Source organism: Eublepharis macularius, chromosome 11 (assembly GCF_028583425.1).
Source record: "Eublepharis macularius isolate TG4126 chromosome 11, MPM_Emac_v1.0, whole genome shotgun sequence".
NCBI classification, from domain to species: domain Eukaryota; kingdom Metazoa; phylum Chordata; class Lepidosauria; order Squamata; family Eublepharidae; genus Eublepharis; species Eublepharis macularius.
In genome coordinates this window covers 24,305,864-24,327,780 of record NC_072800.1, presented here as the reverse complement: position 1 = coordinate 24,327,780, position 21,917 = coordinate 24,305,864, and the positions used below count along the sequence as shown (strand labels likewise).

The window sequence follows — 21,917 nt, the reverse complement described above, 5'->3', positions numbered from 1 at the left end:
GCCACACCCCAGTAGGACACTCCCTACTCTCTTCTCTTAAGTGTACCGTATATATATTTTGGAATTGTAATATTGTGGAAGGAACTTTTCATTGTATGGTTGCACTTTGTAAGAATTGTATGTGCATCTTGCATTTGCACTTTATGTAAGATTTTTTGCATTGTTTATTTTGTACTGGATTGAGTTGCGAGTAGTGTTTACATCATGCATTGAAATTGCATGGTGCACTTTAAATACCTTAATTCTTACCGCAGGAGTTTTGTGTTCTTATCATCCTGGTTGGTACTCCGCAGCTTCCCTCCTTTTAATAGTACTAATTCAGATATAGGCATGCTCTTAAGAAGCCCTAAGCATCTAGTTAGCTTTCCTACATCAAATCTTTTAACTCCTGGCAAGAGGTACCCCACAAATAATATTTTAGGTTCATCATTGGGTATTGTATACAAGTCAATACAATTAAAGAATCTCTGCTTCCATTCTATGCCATTATTAAAGTGTGATTATTCAGCATTCTTAATATTAGGTCAATTAATTAAAAAGCATACCATCCATTATAACTGCATAGATTATTAAAGGAGAGCAATTATACGAGTCTAAGAAAGTATGTTATCCAAAACTAAGCAGGTCACAGGCAAGGAGCTCCTTCTGAGAAGAAGCTCCTGATCAGTTCAGCTTCCCATATTTATAGGGTTTCAGAACCTAACAATGACTGGTTGTCCCTCTTTATAAGAGTTCACATTCTTGGCTAAGTAATTATCTTACAACTTTAAATGCCATACACGATTGTCTATATTTGAAATCTCTTCTCACAGTCTATAAAAATTGTTAGTTTATTCTTGCTACATTTTATCTTAACAGTCTATGTAAAATCAATTACTACAAATTTCTCATATGTATGAATATATTTTGGCCTTCAACTGATAACACCTTCCTCGAATCGTCACTTCTGTAAAGTTGGGCATTCCTGTCATTCTCAGACACTCTCTGCACCTGGGCCTCATCACATAGTCTCTATTGATATGGGTTAGATGGCACTTCTAACAAGGTCTGTTACTTGTGTTACTTCTCTGTTTCATGCCCCTCTCCAAAGTTGTTCTGTTCTAGATCTCCAAACTCCCCTTCTTGGCACATCTAGGCCAGACTAGCCTCGTTTCTGTGTGCAAAGACATCTCCGATATTTTTGGTTAAATCTAGCAGCAGTTCCCCATATTTCCGCAACAATACTGTACCATTATGGTGCTCATGCTGGGATTGTTGTTTTTTTTGCCCACTTCTTTTCCATTTTGTTAGCTCAAATGCATCAGTTTAATGTTTTGGAAGCTCCAGTGGTCAGGAATCGGATCACAATATTTATTCTAAGGATGTGCCTTGAATTCCAGCGCTGTTTAAACCTCCCCCATTCTAGTCCAATGTCTTTTGCTCTTGAACGGAAGCATACTCTAATACCACTTTTCATGTATTGCTTGTGCTGAGGGAGTCATTTAATTTGATCTGATTTTAAAGTGGGAACTGGCAGTTGCCTTGAAGTTCTTCCATGACCAAAATATGTGCTGCCTGTTCAGTCTCTTCCAGATTGCCCAAAACACACCTACTACATAGGCAACGGCATGGAAAAATCTGGTTTGACTGGTGCAATGGTCAGTAAACTTCCATTTACGCATCCAAAGTATGTCCCTGAGATGATCGAAGTTCTCCGGCATCAAGCAGTGTACAACACACTTGTTAGTAGCTGCATCTCTGGGGTTACTAAATGTGAAGGTAACATGTTTGCCTCTCCTTCTGTCACTTTCTGAGAGGGAGATAGGAGGGGGTGTTTGGTAATGATTAAGGATCTTCCTAACTACTGGCAGCGAGACTTAGGGATAACTGTTATTACTACCATGTAAACACTGGAAATGATTTTGCTCGGTTCTAATTTGTAATGCTGGTCTAAAGCTATTATCATTAACATTATTTTGAGTTTGCCTTTCTCACTGAGACTCAAGGCAGATGACCGTATAAGACAAATATTATCAATAGATGGGATAGCCAATTGCTGCCTATAAAAAGATATAATAACATTCAATTTGTATACTGTCCTTCAGGACAACTTAATGCCCACTCAGAGTGGTGACGTGAGGTGGGTGTGAGCTGAGGTGGGTGGGGCTGAGAGAGCTCTAAGAAACTGTGACTGACCCAAGGTCAGCCAGCTGGCTTCAAGTGGAGGAGTGGGGAATCGAACCCAGTTCTCCAGATTAGAGTCCCGCACTCTTATTCACTACCCCAAACTGAGAAGCCCCCAGTGGTGTGACAGAGGGCCAAAACGTTGCTGTGGGGGAGATGATGATAACTGTGCTTATATACCGCTCTTCTAGACAGATTAGTGCCTCACCCAGAGCAGTGTACAAGTCAAGTGTTATTATCATCCCTGCAGTACAGCTGGGGCTGAGAGGAGTGGCCTATCCAAGGCCACCTATTGAGCTCACGGCAGTAGGGGGATTCAAACCAGTAGAGTGCTGATTCACAGCTGAACTACTTAACCACTGTGCTACAGCAGTTCTGATGTAGGTGGGACCTGGAAGATTTAGACTTCCTATCCACACAGGTGCCATCCTGGCTTTGCTGTGATTGTTCCCAAAGCATCACAGCAAAGTGGGTTTGGAAAAGATCACAAAAAAGATGTTGGAAAACCCAGGAGGTGCACAAAAGCACCACGAGGGGAAAACCCCACTCCCTAATAGCACCCCAAGCCAGGGTCAACAGCTCTTGTTAGTGATGTGCCAGTCTGACTATCTTAGAATAAAAATGGCTAGTTTTAAAAAAAAGGTTTTGTGGATTTTAAACATACCTAAATATAGTGTTCAAGGAGAGTCCTTGCAGTGTCTCCAACATATGTATGTTAATCCCCATCTGCACAGCATGATGCAAACTAGCAGTTGAAATGCTGATCTTTTCCACTCGTGGGGCCTTTCTTGCTGGCTGTGTTGCAGATGAAGTGATATAATGCAGAAAGGGAACCGAAAGAACGCCACAGCCAATGTTGCCTTTGCCTTTGCATTATGGACTTGAGCGTGAGCTGATAATAAACTTGTGTTTTGATGCCCACTTCAGTCATCAAAATTAACGGGGGCGGGGGCGGCGGCCTTTTTATCATTTAAAAAAATGAGACTGTGGTCTGCTCCAAAGTATCACGTAGTTGCTCCCAATTTGCCTATATTTTCCCTCCTCCAAAAATACCTGCCTGTGAGTTCAAAAGAACATGCAGGCGAACCATTCAGTAGGACATAGGTAGCTATGGCCTAAAGCAATTCCTGCCCTCTCGTAGAACTTTATCAAGAAGCACTTCATGCGTGAATGAAATTGCCCTGAATCCAGACAGCATTAGTTCCCTTAACTTTCTCATGAGATTAGTAGGTGAAAATCCTAATAGAGCACTTAAGTATACTCCTAGGTTTGAATTCTGCAGAAAATCTCTGCTGACAGAAGGGATTTCTGTCAGCCGAACAGGAAGTCCTCACTGCCCCCTTCCCTCCGCAGCCCAAAATGCTGCTGGGGGCGGGGGGGGGGGGCGGAATGGGGAACTCCCCAGGAACATCAACACTTTGGAACAGCAATGGACTTGAATCCAATTGAAGAGAACTCAAAACAAAATGTTGTTGAAGCACTCTGCGTTAACTTGCAACATTATCCAGAGTACTTCAGTAAACCAATAAAACATTGTTTAGGGCTTTTTGAGTATTATCTCTTTGGTATTCCTCTTCCCCCGCCCCTGCAGAATCTAATTACTAATAAAATGACATTCTTTCAGTTTCTTCAGATCTACTTTATTTTGAAGTTTCTCCAGTGAAAGTCTCTAGCTTTTCGGTTACGTTTCAGCAGCCTGGAGAGGACAATCTGGCCTGCGGTACGTGCAAAAAGCAAATGGTGGTGGTGGTGGCAGCAACATCTGTGCTGAAGACCATACTAAGAATTTCTTTTGGTTAGGGTTCCTCTCGCTTTGTCTCCAGCAGATAGAGATCTGTCGCCTCAAGGGCTGTTAAAACTTCCTTTTGCCTACCTTTCCAATTTGTTTTCTCCGCTGGTTTGAACACACATGCCCGTGGCTTGTTGCCTGCATGTTTAAACAATCTGACTTTTTAAAAAATTTCCACATACACTGGGTGATTTAATTTCCAAACTGCTGTTCCTAAAAAAAAAAAAAACTTAATTGCATTTTCTTTTTGTCCTCTCTCCTGTTCAGTGGCAATTGATGTTCTTAGCCCGAAGGAAGTTAGATGTACTCTTCATACAGTTTCTGGGACCTTAATCTGTACCAATGACTTTCTCACAAGAGTTTTGAAGCGGTAGGTGATGTTATATCAAATAGCCAAGGGCCGGCCCCCATGGAGATGGCCAAATCGGAGCAGTGGTGCTAGCCATTGTTACTCCTTGGGGATTCTGCAAGTTCAGGTTTTCAGAAAAAAATCTCAACAATATAAAAATGGCATTAATCATTCCCCCTCCCAAATAAATATAGTGCCAATGTTGCAAAAACTAAGCTATTGAAGTTTAAATGGGATTTTGGGTTGCTGTAGGGGAAAAGTAGCAGCTAGCAGTAGATGGTGGTGGTGGACGGTTGAAAAAGTCATCTGAGGTTCCCTGCTTGTTCCTTATTGATGCTAGAACACAGATTTCCTACTAAAGAGTATCTTTATTGCTGATTAAATACTAAGAATTACTGAACAAACATGCTGTCCTAAACATTATCATGCTGTTATTATTTATTTATTTGTGTTATTTATAGTCCACCTTTTTCACTGAGCCTCAAGGAGGATTACACAGTGTGAGTTAGTACAGTCAATTTCAACAGCAATGTAATAGTGTCTATACTTACGTTTGCAAATATTTAAAACCAGCAGAAATCCAATGCAGAGTTGAAGAAATGCTGAGAGTATAAGCAGTTCCAACACTGATACATTAAACAACATAGAACTACCCAGTAGGTCATACCCAAAGCAACAGATAGCACACAGTAGTTAGGTCTGTGGTCCCTATTGCTCTCATTACATCCCTCGGAGACTGCTTCCTTACAGTACAGTCCTCTTATCTGAGTAAAAAAAAAACCCTCTAGAATAATTCAGTTTTAGATAGTTTGTGGAAAGCTAGGTGGGAGCCTTCTTGACCTATTCAAGTAGGCTGTTCCATAAGGTGGGTGCCACCACAGAGAATGCCCATGTAAAGGCAGCTGTTGAGTTTGCCCATGTGCAGGGTGGCACATGCAGAAGGCCCTGTTCAGATGAGCAAAGCTGCTCTGTGGTGGAACATGGGGAGAGAGGGAGTCCTGTAGATATGCTGGACCAAGGCCGTGAAGAGTTTTGTATGTGATAGCCAATACCTTGAATTGAGCCTGATAACTGACAGGCCAGTGGACATGGGAAGGGCAGTTCACAGATTTTATTTAAAGGAAGATGTTACCCTTTTCATAAGAAGTACACATTTAAGTAGTCTGAAATTCATGGTAAATGTGCATCTCTTTACCAAATACAATTAAGTTGCACATTGAAAAATGTACACATAAAATCTTGTACTGGGAAAATCAAAATAGGTGTTGCAGTAATAATAATAACAACAACATTCGATTTCTATATCGCCCTTCAAGACAACTTAATGACCACTCAGAGCGGTTTACAAAGTATGTTACTTTGCAGAGGCTTCCAGACCAATTGCGATGGGTGCCTGGAAGAGGCAGTGAAGTGTAATTACCTTGTGCTCTGCTCCCATCGGGAACTGGAAGATCAACACAGTATCCCCAGTCAGGGTGGACACGCTACCAGGGTGAACCTTGGCAGGTGTCCAACCATGCCAGACCATGATGCTCATGCTGCCTAAAACCCAGTGGTCTCGTCTCCGACTTTTCCATGGGCATGTGAAATGCTACTAGTTGAGCAGCTCAGGGTATCAATCCTCTGCTAGTCCTCCACTTAAGGTATAATGGGACCATACTGACACTAAAAACTGTTGTATCACCGATCTGGAAATTACAGAATAGTGTTTCAGGGCTGTAATATCCTGGAAGCTTCTGGCCTAGAACGTGCAGAATACTTGCACTCAGGAGACAGCATAAACCAGGGCTGAATCCATATGTCCTGGCGTCGCGGTAAACGTTCGCTAAACTTCCAGAAGTATAGCATCTTTCTAGCACGATTTCTGACTCATCGCGCAATGAGTCAGAAATCGTACTAGAAAGATACTATACTTCCGGAAGTTTAGCGAATGTTTACAGTGACGCCGGGATACGCCAGGACATGTGGATTTGCCCCAGCTCTACCTGGCACAGGATTTTAAGATTTTATATGTATCCCAGCTTGAATTTCTTTTGATAAATGCAGCTAGTAAAAAAAAGCATGGAAAACTGTAAGTGGTTGGGGTGATAGATTGCAATGAGGTCCCTTCCTTTCCCGCAAAATAGCTGGCCTCATTCATTCTTCTTATTCCTCTTTCCCCACTGCCCCCATTTTTCTGCTAGGCTATAGAATGGCTGACTATTTAATGAAGTCTGAGTGAGAGGGACCAATTGGCAGTCGCCCAGGGAGAAAGGACCGTTGCAAGTTAGACACTGTAGCTTCAGTTAATTTGGGGGTGGTGACAAACAGTGAATTCTACTCTAAGTAAGCCAGCAAGCAATCTGTGGGACAGCCAAGGATGTGCTGGTGAATTCCTCGAATGTGTTTAGGATTGTTATGACCCTTTTTTCTCAGGTGCATGTCTGTTCCAATTCTTATGAGAACAATTTTCAGGACAGCTATCAAACAAAAGGCTGATGAACCTGTGCAAAGCGTGGAAGAAATGTCTGAACAAAACCCACAGGAGGCCTCAGAGTCAATCTCCAATAGTAGTGAAACTGGCTTGCAAAATGCAATGGCTTGTGGGAGTCCCAGCATTGCAGAGAGTCTCCCTGAGCGAAGTAGCCAAGCTTCGCTGAGTGACCTCACAGAGGCAAATACCACCTCTGTGGAGCCTTCAGACGACAGCACAGAAGTAAACACTTCCTTGAGTAGCCTGCAGTTGTCCTCTTCTGAGATGGAAGCGCTTTCCACTAGTGTGGATACTTCTTCCGGAAACAAGGTGGAAGAAGGCTCCACAGATGAGCTTCAGACTTCACTGGACAACACAGAAGAAAATAAATCTGAAGGAGATGCTAGTGAGAAGTCTTAGTATCTTTAAACCTAATTTTATCCTCTAAGTGATTCTTGAAATTACAATAAAAAGGGAAATTTGTCTTTAAAGATATTCTCAAAGTTTATTTTGTACCTCTATAACATAGTAATCTGGATTTCTGGATTTATTATACAGTCAAAGACCGGCATAATACAACATGTGGAGACCTGTGAAGAGTTGCAGGGAAATCTTACTCCCCCCACCGCTGCTGCCCATACTAGCTCATCTTTCCTCCCCCACTTTTGCCCTTCTTTCCTCCATGACTGGCTCCAGCTCTGTCTTCATCTCTATTTTCCTTTCCTACAGGCTTCACCTCCTTACCCTCTCCACACCTTAAACTACACTTCCGTTCTCCCCTCCACGGCCTTTCCTTTCCACACTTCTCTGCTCTTGCATCGCTTCAACTGACCTCCTGGTGGCATCCGTGGCCAAGATCACAATGCTGGGCCTCTTTGGGGTTGCTAATGCGACACCAAAATTCGTTTCGTAACATCTGTGTATGCTCAGATATTGCTGCTATCATTTGAGGTGGGAGTTGAAACATTTTGTGTTTGAAAAACAGATCGTTCCACAAATGCAGCAGTTTCCCTGGGTTTGCAGAAACCTGTATCCTAGCCCTTCACAAGGGGCTGCCCATAGCTATTAGCAGGGCTCATTTCGAGGGGGAACGCACAGGAACGCAGAGTTCCGGTAGTTCTCCAAAGAGGTCACGTCAGGTGGCCCCGCCCACCTGATTTTTGAACATTTTGGCCTGGATTGGGCCCAAAATAGCCAGGATTGGTCCCCAAATGGCCAGAATTGGGCCTCTTACGGGTGGTGGATCACTCTCCTGCTCAGCAGCAGCCCAATTCTGACCATTTTGGGCCACTTTTCAGCCCCTTTTTGCCATTTTGGGTCCAATTTTGGCCCTGAATGGCCAGGATTGGGTCCAAAACAGCCAGGATAGGTGAGGTCAGGGTGTGTGGCATATTCAAATCAGTTATGCCAATGACACACTTCCGGTGATGGCAAGGGGTGTGGCATATGCTAATGAGTTATGCTAATGAGTTCCTACAGCTCTTTTTCTACGAAATGACCCCTGGCTATTAGAAAGGCAAAATCTTGACTGCGGTGTCATTTTCATTTATTTGCTTCTAGCAAAATGACTTGCATTTATACACTAGCTTATTTCAAATACTCATGTGACTCTATGAAACAGTAGTTGTAGGTCATCTACTTCAACTGATTAACATTTTTTTGTTATACGTAGAGATTTACAGTTTGGGGTTACTTTGGTGTTGTTTGAGCCAAGTACTTGTGGGCAGAAACACGCTCAATTTTCCATCGCCCCCAACTAAATTTTGTTTACAATAGAGAATGCAGGCAGAAGTAACTGGCAGAATAAGATGCCTTTTCTAAGGTACAGCAAGATAGGAAAAAAGGTTATCCATATTTGTGCAGCTCAAGTTTCTCCTGGGCTGTGTAAAATTTTGAAGTGTTGATGTGTTGGAATGAAAGGAAGCTGCCTTTTGCAGTTTCTAATCCAGTTATCCGCTTGGACTTAAGTAGCTAGCTACCCAATGTCCAAGATGTGTTCAAAGCAAAAGGTAAAGATAATATGCTAAAGTCAGCATTAATATTCTAGAATCTTGGCCCAAGCAGAGAGTAACTCAAGACTCATAACTGGATCATGAACCAATATAACAACAACAATAATAATAATGGCTATATTTACCACAAAAAAATGGTGGAAGAGGACTGTTACAAGTACATCAGGTAGTGGAAGAAAAAAAGAGAGGCCTGAAAGATTACATTAGGGAAATACAGAAAAATTACTTTAGGCTGTGAAAACATAGAACATATTAAAAACAACCAAAACAAAAGCTGAATACAAGAAGAAACAGTTTGAGAATAGATTAAATGGCTGGAAGAACAAACCCTTACATGGGCAACATCTATAAAATATTGAAGGAAGAAGTGGCAACAGCCTAACTTGAGCATGGTTGAAGATGGGTGCAGTCATGAAAGAAACTGAAGGCCTGATCTTCGCAGCACAAGAACAAGCATTGCAAATGAATGTTATGAAAGCCAAAATTCAGAAAATCAGTGAAAATCCACAATGTCGACTTTGCCAGGAAAAAGATGAAACTGTGTCCCACCTTGTCTCTGAATGCAGCAAAATTGCACAGACGGACTACAGAGCTAGACATGACAGGGTCACAAGGCTGATTCATTGGTCATGGTGTAAAAAGTATAACTTGCCAGTATCAAAGAACAGCAGGTGGAAAAGGTGCTAGAAAATGAACAGGTCAAGATCTTGTGGGATTTCAGGATTCAAACTGATTGGTACCTTGAACATAATACACCAGACATAACAGTCGTGGAAAATCGAAAAGTCTGACTAATCATCATTGCAATTCCTGGGGATGCCAGAGTCGAAGAAAAAGAACAAGAAAAACGATTAAATATAGAGAACTGACAATAGAAACCACCCGACTATGGAAGAATAATGCAACAGTAGTCCCCATTGTCATTGGGGCACTTGGAACCATCTCGAAAAACTTTGCAATTCATATGGAAAAACTGCAGTTTTCTGACATAACACCTACAGAACTGCAAAAGACGGCGCAACTTGGAACAGCATACATATTACGCCGATATCTGGTTGATACTTAGGTCTCTGGTAGAAACTTGTATCAGCTTAGCAAGGCCAATCAATAATAACATGTGACCTCTGCTTATTGTTGATTGTGTTTCGGATAATTCGAGTAATGATAACTGCACTTATATACCGCTTTTCTAGAGAGATTAATGCCCTGACCAGAGCAGTGAACAAGTTAGCGTTATTATTATCCCCACAATACAGCTGGGAAGCTGGAGCTGAGAGGAGTGGCTTACCGGACGCCACCTACTAAGCTCACGGCAGTAGTGGGATTTGAACCAGTAGAGTGTTGATTTGCAACCAAATCACTTAACCACTGTGCTATAGCTTGAGGGATTGCGTTATACACCCAAGAAAGCTAACAAGAATTTCTCAGTCAGTTACAGGAAAACATTTCAATTAGGAGTTATTACATGGCAAACTATCTTGGTCTCTGCTGTGAGCAGCACAATGTTTTAAGACAGAGATCACATCTTTCATCCAACTGCTATATGAATATTTTGTACCAAATCGTGTACATGTTGCAAAATACTTGCTCAGTTTCATGTGTGGCACTCTCAGCAACCATGTTGTAGCTTTTAACTCTGTAACGCTGCTCTTTCTATATGCCTAGAAGTGTCCTGAATAAATTTATCATTTGTTTAAAACTTTGCAGGTCAGAACTCTGACGGCAAGAAGTTTGAGATACTACATTGAGATGAATATGCTAGCCAGAAAGTAAGAATTAGTATTTTTTAGAAAAATAGGAAGGAGTCCAGTAGCACCTTTAAGACTAACCAACTTTACAGTAGCATAAGCTTTCGAGAACCACAGTTCTCTTCGTCAGATGCATCTGACGAAGAGAACTGTGATTCTCAAAAGTTTATGCTACGGTAAAATTGGTTAGTCTTAAAGGTGCCACTGGACTCTTTCTTATTTTGCTACTACAGACTAACACGGCTAACTCCTCTGGATCTATTTTTTAGAAAGCATCTTTTAAGTTGAAAATATAGTTTTTCTAAATGTACTTTCATAAGTTGATGGTTATAATTCAGGTATCTTCAAACCACAGATGACAGTCCTATTGTTTCCCACCAATTAAAGCAATCTTAATCATGTGTGCTAATCAAATTTCCATTAGCTTTCATAACCACAGAATACAACTGGGGGAAAACTTCATTTTATATTACAGCTGGTGCTATCTGAGCTGGGTTTGATCCAGTAATCTGTCAGTGGAAGTAACTGACATGTCAGTCTTTCCCTTATTTTCTTCCTTCCTCAGTCCTTGCTGACCCTGGCAATTTTTGCCACTGCTCTCCACTCCAGCCCCTCAATCTAAACAGGACTTTGACGGGAGTGTTATAGGGGAGGGGGATAAAAACAGAGCCACAATCCTTGCAGTCAAGGATCACTGGATCCTACTCAATTCTTTGTAGATGAGGCAAAAGGGGAGATACCTCCTATGGCTGCCGTCTGGTTTTTCTAACAAATGTAGAGATTCTTTTAAAGATCTGCTAGACAACAGGGGCTCTTGCCTTTACTGTATTGCAAGGTTTTCAACTAACTACTGCAGCCTTAAAACTTTAGAGAATCGGCTGGGTAAAACTCTGACAGTGAGCTTTGTTACAGACCACGGGTGTTGGGCTACCTCTTTATATCTATGCCAGGATAATTTGAGTGATCTCTTCCCTAATCTCAGCTGGTTTTACATTTATGAATACACTGAACCACATGGACACTTCCCACCTCCTGCAGAAATATGGTCTTGTGCAAATACTACAAGCCCTTATTCAGGAAAAGTCGAGACCCCTTGTCTGATCCTATACTTGGCAATAAATTTGTTCAATAGAGTTTAATTCCAAAGGAAGGTGCAGAGCAGTACAGTGTTTATCTTCATACTTATTGTTCTCCAAACAGATACAATTCTGACCTGCAAAAGGTACACGGGCTGCAGAATCAGCCTTTACACATTATATAAAGGGCTCTAATTACAAATTAATGTTTGTGTATATCAAAAAGAGTCCAGTAGCACCTTTAAGACTAACCAATTTTATTGTAGCATAAGCTTTCGAGAATCACGTTCTCTTCGTCAGATGCATGGAGGGCAGAAGGAAACTGGTCAAATATAGAGGAGGAGAGGGGGGGAAGGGGGAGGAGGAGAGGGGGGATGTAAACAACTCCTTTGATATGGAGATGCAGACAGCTCCTTTTGGTGTGGGGATCAGTTTGCTTGTGTAAAGGTTCAAAGGAGTTTTCCATGTTAGTCTGTAGTAGCAAAATCAAAAAGAGTTCAGCAGCAGCACCTAGACTATCCAATTCCACTGCAGCACAAGCCTTCGATAACCACAGTCCTCCCCACCAGATGCATCTGACAAAGGTTGCGTATAGCAACCAAGTTTGTTCTCTTAGATCTTAGCACTTGACTTCACACAATTTAGACTTTATCCATCCCGGGGCAAAGGATTGCAGCAGAAGTTGCTGTAAAATATTGCTCTTTATTCTCCATAAAGGAATCCTATTTTTGGCAATAAGTCAACTTTGCAACTTCTAGAGGTATTCAAATGTGCTTGGAGACAAGCCCAATTGCTCCATTAAAGCAACAGTCTGTTCTTTCAGCCCAGCAAGAGTTGGCCGCTCAGAATCTTTGTGTTCTTCTGGCCTCCTGCAGCATTTGCTTTGGAAGGAATTAGTCCCACTATTTGTGCAACTCTGTCCACAAAACTGTGCGCCATTTTCACTGACTTGTTCCCTAATTCCATTACACTGCTCCTCCGAGGAAAGTGCATGACCAAGCTCCATGTCCTCAACAGTATCCAGTAAGTCCGCAAAAGAGGGTTGTTGTGGGTGGCGACCGCTAAGATCTTTTATTGTATCCTCTTCATATTTTTCTGTTTTGTTCAGCAAATCCGTAACTTTGTTCAGCGCTGAAGAATCACACTGGTTGTTGTAACACCAAGACAAAAGAGCACTAAAAAAAAGTGTTAAAATATGAACATTTGAGACTAGACGTAAAGTTAAACCAGAACTCTGAGACACATGCAGTCCAGTACCAAGCGGTGTGCATTTTCATTCATATTTTAAACTGCTAGAGTAGAATATTCACCTGAACTAGTTTTTGTATCCTAGTTTGAATCACTAAGATATAGACCCTTGAAACCATTGTTTCCCCCTTGGAAAAGGGTGCCTTTGAGTATGAAACCTACCGACTCCTCCTAGCAGGTGCCCGATTCTTCAGTGACAGCCCCCTGTTCTGACATGCCTTTTCTTTGTGTGACTCCTAGAAAGCCATCATAGCATTTTCAGGAATCAAAAGTGGCCCTGCCTCCCTTTTTCCCCAAAAGGGGAAAGGCACTGCCTATCGGAGGGACTACAATATGTATAACATATGAATTTTAACAATGTTTATAAAGTGCAAGAAGTGCTCAGTGGTACAAAAATTCAATAAATACAATCAGAACATTCTACATACAATAAATATATTCTAAGGAGGTCCAATCATCAATCACACCACTGGTAAAGGTCAGGTCAGGTAAGTTTGCAATCCTAAAACAGTTTTTTAAACCTTACATTTTCTTTAAATTTCTTTTTACAGATGTAGAAGAATGCTTCTGTTGTCGAGTGTCTACAAGAAGGCCAAAGGCTTTATTGACTTTCTATACATCTCAACCAGAAGGTGTCATTGCCAGCCTTCTTGTAGACACTCGACAACAGAAGCATTCTTCTACATCTGTAAAAAGAAATTTAAAGAAAATATAAGATTTAAAAAACTGTTTTAGGATTGCAAACTTACCTTACCTGACCTTTACCAGTGGTGTGATTGATGGCTGGACCTCCTTTGTATATATTTATTGTGTGTAGAATGTACTGATTGTATTTATTGAATTGTTGTATCACTGAGCACTTCTTGCACTTTATAAACATTGCTAAAATTCCTATGTTATACACAGGGCTTTTTTTCTGGGAAAAGAGATGATGGAACTCAGAACAGCACAAGGACGTCACTTTGGGTCAGCTGGAACAAAGGGGGAGTTTTTTAAAGTTTAAATTGCCCACAGTGAAAATGGTCACATGGAGCGGCACGGAGGGCAATCTAAATTCTCCTCTGTCTGGAGATCGGGGTGGGGCCACCAGCCATGTGACCATTTTCAAGAGGTGCTGGAACTCCGTTCCACCGCGTTCCAGCTGAAAAAAAGCCCTGGTTATACATATTGTAGTCCCTCCGACAGGCAGTGCCTTTCCCCTTTTGGTCCCTTTTCCCCCAGCAGAAAAGCCGACAGCACCCAGTGCATTTTAACTGTTCAGGGTTTACATGGGCTTGCATTAATAGTGGATCCCAGCTCTCAAGAAAGATACAGGCCCTTTCAAAGTCACAGGGAGGGAGAAGTAGGCTGGAACATTAGGCAGGGCTGCAGCCTGAATCCTCCACGAAGAGGAGCAATTGCTTTCACCTAATCCTGTCTTCTCCGTGCAAGTAGTTAGGGAGAGGCAGGTATAATCAGCAAAAGGACAGCAGGACTCCTGATTTAGCAACAGCCATTAACGTAATGATAAGCGCACAGATTTAACAGGCTATAAAGGCTTGTTTGTCCTAAATCTAAGAACTTGTGCAATATTTCCTGGGGTTTTTTTAAAGCTGCTTTAGAAAGTACCTTAGGCTCCCTTTGAGTTGACCACAGGAGAACATAATCTTTGCTGCTTCTCCATACCCCTGATTAAAACCCTGCTGAAGTGTCAGCTGTTTCCCAGCTTCAACTCCTTCTCGATAGCCTTCCTGAAAACAAAAGGGATCGCAGTGTTAGTCACAAAGAATAGTTTAAAGACCAAGAAAGTAAATATTAAACATCTACGTCTGCTGGCCTTATTCGAATGAATGAAACAGGTTATTTACTTGTATATGCTTGTATAAAGCTATTCTGTAGATTATTTATTTAATTTATGTTGTTCAGAGTCTGCCTTTCTCACTCCGATTCAGGCAGATTACACAGTAATTTAATACAATCAATGGCTGGGACGTTCAATAAACAATACAATAGTATACAGACTACACAAATTTGGAAACAAGCAGAAATATGATACAAAGCTGAAACTTATTTTCTCCTCCTCAGGATGTTTGATAGCCCACCGCTAAGCCTCCTCTCTGTTTAAAACTGCATTCACTCAGCCCACACTGTCATCAACCAATCAAATCACTCACTCATCCCTCTCTTTCACCCACCCCCTCTTCATCTATACTACACCAAGCATTTAAAGACACATACACGCATTTACTCAAAATCATTACAATAAGCAACTTGACATAACACATTAAATGATGAGCAATCTAACAGGAGATACTTGCAGCAACAGACAAGAGACAGTAGTGTACTTTACAGTCCCTATCCCTCATCAAAGCATTTCTTTGAACCATTTCCTTACCGTACAGCTTGTTACCTGTGTAAGAAAACCCTCCTACATATTTTGATTTTGCACAGTTTGTGGAAACAAGAAGAATGGGAGCCCTCAATTTCACCAGGCAGGCCATTCTGTAAGGTGGCCTCTATGGGGGCCACCATAGAGAATGTGCGTTTATGGGCAGCTCTTGATTTAGCCCATTTTCAGGGTGGCATCTGTAGACCTTGTTCTGATGAGCAAAGCTCCTACGGTGGAGAACAGGGAGAGAGCTGTTCTTGCAGATATGAGGGCCAAGGCCATGATCGGCTTTGTACGTGATAGCCAAAACCCTGAACTGAGTCCAGTAATCGGTGAGGTAGCCAATGATTGCAGAATCAATATACTGTATAATACGAGTGTTTATAAATTTTTTTTTCAACATCATATACACATTTATTTACTACAAAGGGTGCATGTAAGTTCATAACCACTGCCATAAACCATAACTAACTGCTACATACAGAATTCATATCAACAGCAGAGTAAACCTTGACTGATAAGCGTGCGTGTCCTCAAGCAAAATACCAGTTCTGCAATTGTTCTTTGTAAGTGTATTCCAAATCTCAATGCTGAGAACACCCGCTGATGTTGTGTAGTCCAATGCAAAATCCCTCGGGGGAGGAATGGAAAGGAGATGTCGGTGGTGAGAAAAGATGATGTTATCCTCAGGTGGGTGTGTGATACACTGCTTGGAGACCCCCGAAGGGGGCTCCTGCGCCCAACAAGCTCCCGGATGTCTTAGGCTTGTTTCATGTACATTTCCTCATGGGGCGATATATATCCCACCTCAAAACGATCTCTCTATAACGTAAAACACTATGGATGTGACATCCCTATATACATCCATCCCCCACGAGGGTGCGAGAGGAGTGATAGAAAGAAATTTACATAGGAGGCAATCATGCATACCCAGCACTGAATTTGTTGCAACTGGCTGACCTTGTCCTGGAAAAGAATTATTTTCAGTTCAAGGATCAGTATTATTTCCAGATTAAGGGGGTGGCCATGGGATGCGCGGCCGCCCCCAGCATCGCCAATCTGTATATGGGACAGTTGGAATCTGAATACATCTTGGCCCCTGACCAGAATCCTTTCTTCGATAAAATAATCAAATACTTCAGATTCATTGATGATGTTTACATTCTGTATAGGGAAAGGGAAGAAGCAGCAGCGTTTGGAGAATGGATGAATCAACTTGATCCTAACATTTCGTTCACTGCGGTGACTAACGCATCCTGCATCAGTTTTCTAGATGTTGTGACTTTTCGGGATCAGTCCAATAGGATTGGAGTCAGACCATACAAGAAACACACGGATAGAAACTCATATCTGAGTTATACATCCTACCATCCTAGACACTTGGTTAGAAACATCCCCTACGGGCAATTATTGCGTTTGAAGAGAAACTCGACCCGAGCCAGTGACTATCAAGTGGAGAGTAGAGAGATGTGTCAAGCCTTTCGGGAGAGAGGCTATCCCTTTAAGATTGTGCAACAGGCCAAGAGGAGGGCAGATTTGGTCGTCAGGAAGAAGTTGTTGGAACCCAAAGTAAAGACAACGTCAACTGCCATCACATGCTCTCTAGAATATACTCCTTTAGCCATAGAAATCAAGAAGATCATCTTGCAGCACTGGCATATAATATCGGACATACCTGGGTGTCAACAACCCCGTCGTCGGATTTAAAAAGACAAAAAGCATCGGAGACCGTCTGGTACACACTAGATTTGGATCAAGAGCACATAGCACCAACCTTCCACGGGGGCACTTTGCATGTGGTCACTGCAAAGTGTGCCCACTGGTCTGGCCACAGCATGAGATTCAGAATGATGGGAGGTTTTTGAATCATGGATTCAACTACTTCTCCACATGTCAGACAGCCAAGGTGGTGTATGTCATTAGATGCCCATGCAACAAATTGTACGTGGGCAGTACTATCCGCCCGGCACACATTTGGATCAGCAAACATATTTCTAGAATACGCAACAAGGTCCAGGAGGCACCACTAGTTGAACATTACTTAACCCAACATAGCGGTTCTACCTCTTTAACTTACACGATCTTATATGTAGCACGGAATGAAGAACATTGGAATTTTCAACGGGATCTCCTTAGAAGAGAAGCGGAATGGATCTTTCGTCTTCAAACCTTACAGCCCAAGGGCCTCAATTCAGATTGGAACTTGAGTTGTTATTTAAGTTGATTCAAGATTATGCACGGTCTCTCTCTGACAGGGTGGATACCGCTTTAATTTGCAACCAGTCGTTTGAAGATACATATAGGGGGCGGGCGTTACATTTGCAAACTGATCCCTGAAGGTGCGTTGAGAATCAGCACATGAGAGCTCATTTTCTGTGAAGGGGAGTTGGGTAAGTGTATGGAAGGTTGAGGGTCAGAGGCAGTGTGGAAGGAGGGAATAGATATTTACTTGAGTGTTTTACGTTATAGAGAGATCGTTTTGAGGTGGGACACATATCGCCCCATGAGGAAATGTACATGAAACAAGCCTAAGACATCCAGGAGCTTGTTGGGCGCAGGAGCCCCCTTCGGGGGTCTCCAAGCAGTGTATCACACACCCACCTGAGGATAACATCTTTTCTCACCACCGACATCTCCTTTCCATTCCTCCCCCGAGGGATTTTGCATCGGACTGCACAACATCAGCGGGTGTTCTCAGCATTGAGATTTGGAATACACTTACAAAGAACAATTGCAGAACTGGTATTTTGCTTGAGGACACGCACGCTTATCAGTCAAGGTTTACTCTGCTGTTGATATGAATTCTGTATGTAGCAGTTAGTTATGGTTTATGGCAGTGGTTATGAACTTACATGCACCCTTTGTAGTGAATAAATGTGTATATGATGTTGAAAATTTTTTTTATAAACACTTGTATTATACAGTATATTGGTACTGCTCACACGGTTCTTCTCAGCTCAATGATTGCAGAATGGCAGCAACATGCATGCTCTGCCCAGCTCCTGAGAATAACTGACAGGTGGAGTTCTGCAGCAACTGGAGTCTCCAAGTTGACTTTAAGGGGAGATCTATGTAGAACACATTGCAGTAGTCAAGTCTCAATGTTATCCTAGTGTGAATCAAGGTACCTGCTAAAAGAAAATCTGCCTTAGTCATGAAAAAAGTACTTATGTATTCCATTAGGTGACATTTAGCAACATAAAAAGTATAACATGCAAATCTTTCCGACACAATGGTTTGAACAACCGGACAGTCACCACACAAGGGTTAGTAAATAAAAAGCCATGATAAGATTTTTAATGGTTGTACTTACTTTGACTCGTTTCTCCATGGTGCTTTTCCATTCTTTCTGTGCTATGCCCATCTCGTCTGCATCTTCATCAAACACCTCATCGTTCATCTGGTTCACTGCAGACTGTACCCAAGACATTTTGTCTATGCTTTTATCAATGAGTTTTTAAAAACAGCATAATGAAAACTCTAAGCAATTAGACAAAAGACTGCAGAGACGTAATATGGGTCGAGGCAAATATCTTCAAGTGCAGGTGCCAATGATTCACGCTGATCACCAGTACCCTGTACCATCACAGTTGCCTGCAGAAATAAGTTTTAAAATGCCAGCTTATTAATTTACCAAAACAAAAGGGATTTGAAGTTGTGAAATACTCATTTTTCAGAATCTAAATGCAACAAACCTTCTGCCTTCAAGGTTGCTTAAATGTACATGATCAAAAAGAGTCCAGTAGCACCTTTAAGACTAACCAATTTTATTGTAGCATAAGCTTTCGAGACTCAAGTTCTCTTCTCGAAAGCTTATGCTACAATAAAATTGGTTAGTCTTAAAGGTGCTACTGGACTCTTTTTGATTTTGCTACCACAGACTAACACTGCTAACTCCTCAGCATAAATGTACATGGAAAGCATTTGTAAAAATGACAGCTAACTGGGTGTTATTTCTGAAATAGAGCCCAGGCAAAAAAGCACGCTTGTGAGCCTTCAGGGGCATCTGTCTGTCTGGCCACTGATGAAAACATGATGCTGGACTAACTAGACCTTGATGCTAAAGGTAAATTTACAGTTGTTAAGATTTGCAATCTGTCAAATATTATGATGGACGGATGGTTGTGGGTGAGCTCTGAATCAAGCTTCTGTTGTTCAGTCCTCTTCAAAGGTTTAATAGGTACAACTTTTTCTAAACGATAGAATGATTTTGAGGAAGTGGAAGAAAGGTGAACGAGGGGCAGATCTAGACTAAATTCCTGTGAAATACCAATGGTGTCCAAGGAAATAGGCATTTGAGGGGGGGGGATTCTCTTCCAGTTCCTTGCTAATTATCTTCCACAGGCCTACAAAGATGAGATGTGTCACATTAACATGATTATATTTTACATATTATTGACAGTAAATAATACCATGAAGAATTGACTAAGTTATTTTTTTCTCCATAATCAATAGCTTCTGTGCATGACACCCCCTATTCCCACCCGCTACAGAATGAAGACTGTAAGTAACAAGCAGGACCCTTCAAAAAATGTTTACATATACAGGACTATGGCATTTATTCACAGATCTGTGATACTGCTACCAATGCTACAATGTCCCCAAATACTTGAGTATCCAACCAGCAATATAAACTAATATCCTGAGTTATAGGACAATCCATCTGCTGGAGGGGAAAGGAGGAAGGAAGTTTTCCAGAAGCCTGCCTCACTAGACGAATGCAGTCTAGAGCATAGCCAGTGCATAGATCGAGCATCAGCTTTCAAAACATTTATTTGTTCATGCATTGCCACACACCCATTATGTCAGCAGGCTCATGCCAAGTCTATCTAGAGCAGTGCTGTCAATTCTTTTTTTTTTAAAATAACATTTTATTGTAAATGGTAATAATAACTATCATATCAACATGAAGAAACACATTAAAAGTCATTACAACACAAAACAAAAAAAATGATAAAGTACAATCCAAATAACAATATAATTAGTGCTGTCAATTCTGATTCTGACTGGCAGAGGCTCTTTCCTACCACCAGATTTTAACCACAGTTATCAAGGACAGCAGTGGCACCTCAGAGACCCACAAGACTTTCAGGATATAAGCTTTCAAGAGCCAATGCTCCCTTCCTCAAATATATTCCTGAACCTTTAAGCATTTGAGAATCAGAACTCCCTTCTTCAGACATAAGTAGGAATGCGGATCCCTGATATTGTACATCCCAGTCAGGAGGTAGATGGTCTAGCAAAGAAGGGAGTCAGGTTGTAAAGGCATAATGCAGCTTGATGCTAGTTTCTGTACTAATCAAGCTAATTGCATTTTCTATTGTCCTTTGCCATCCTGACTCCCTTCTTCTTCTTCTTCTTCGCTTCACCCCACCCACCTACTGGTGACCCCTGAGAAAGTCTCAGGGATCACCACTCCTCCCTGTTTCAGAAGAGAGCTTTAACTCTCGAAAGCTTATCTGCTAAAAATCTGGACTCAGATCTTGCTGTTCTACTGCAGACCGACGCGGCTACCTCAAGTCACCAAGGACTGGCCCTAAGAGCCGATGCGTGCAAAACAGATGTTCTGCCATGAAGCCACAACTCCACCACCACCCCCCTTCGGAAAACTAGAGACGGTTTCTTCTCAGCTAGCCATTATAGTTCCCCGATGAGCACATCGTTTGACGGCACGTTTGCAGACACGTGTCTGCCGCGGTAACCTTTCACACGTTCAGGCCCTCGCCTAAGACAACAAAAGGCGAGGTGGCTCTCTGAGACGCACGGCTCTGCGTAAGGAAGAAACTCCAAACGCCTCCGAAGGTAAAGAGCCGCCTCCGTGTCCACCCCCCACCCGCCGCAAGTGCGCGATCCCGACGTTACTTCCCAGCCCCAGGGGGTGACACCTGCTTTTTCTCCTCCTTCTGCTAAGGAGTCGGTCAGGAGGGCCGTGCCTACCCGGGGCGAAGCAACAGGGAGGATCCGCACCCGCGTCAGAACGAAACGAGCCAAGCCGCCGCTCGCTCGCCGGTAGCTGCAAAGCCACTGCAGATCCCCCGCACGCTCCTTCCAACGTCACAATGGAAGGGGCGGGGCCCGAGAGCGTGGCTTCCGGGGAGAGAGAGGCGGGAGGCACGCATGCGCACGGGATGATTGGCGGCCTCGCCTCTTCTTCGGGCTAGCAGAAAGGGATGGGCGAGGCTGCAGCTGGCCGGGCGGTTAAGTGGGAGTTTGCACGGGCAATGGCCAGCAGAGCCAGTTCTACCAGTCTGTCTCCACTTTCCAGGCCTAGAAGAAGGGGCAAAGGGGTTGTTCCAGGTTAAGCTTTCGTGTTCTGTTAGGGTTGCCAGCTCCAGGTTGGGAAAATCCAGATTTTTGGAGTGGAACTTGGAGAGGGTGGGGTTTGGAGAAGGGAGGGGACTCCGCAAGGTATAATGTCATGCAATCTATCCTCCAAAGCAGATATTTTCTCCAGGGGAACTGATCTTTGTTGGCTGGAGAAAAGTTGTAATTCCGGGAGATCTCCAGCCGCCATCTGGAGACTGGTAACCTTATGCTGTATCTAGCTCTGTACGTTGTCACACATGCCTTGAATGTGGGCTACTTGCTAGGCGTACAGCATCTCAGCTATTTCTTATGACACAGCCCTATAATCTGGGCAAAAAGAGCTCCCAAATAATGCAGTTTTGCATAGTTTGTGGAAAGCCAGGAGAATGGGCGCTTCCCTGAACTC

General features: G+C 42.5%; 1 protein-coding gene across 1 annotated transcript; it reads right to left on the bottom strand.

Moving 5' to 3' along the window:
• Positions 1–11,808: 11,808 nt before the first annotated feature.
• Positions 11,809–21,259, bottom strand: YAE1 (YAE1 maturation factor of ABCE1). The gene is made up of 4 exons (XM_054990797.1): positions 21,143–21,259; positions 18,519–18,799; positions 14,446–14,567; positions 11,809–12,764 (listed from the first exon to the last, which is right to left on the bottom strand). Exons 2-4 carry the CDS (start codon positions 18,633–18,635, stop codon positions 12,344–12,346), a joined length of 660 nt encoding a protein of 219 aa, XP_054846772.1. The 5' UTR covers positions 18,636–18,799; positions 21,143–21,259; the 3' UTR covers positions 11,809–12,343.
• Positions 21,260–21,917: the final 658 nt, after the last annotated feature.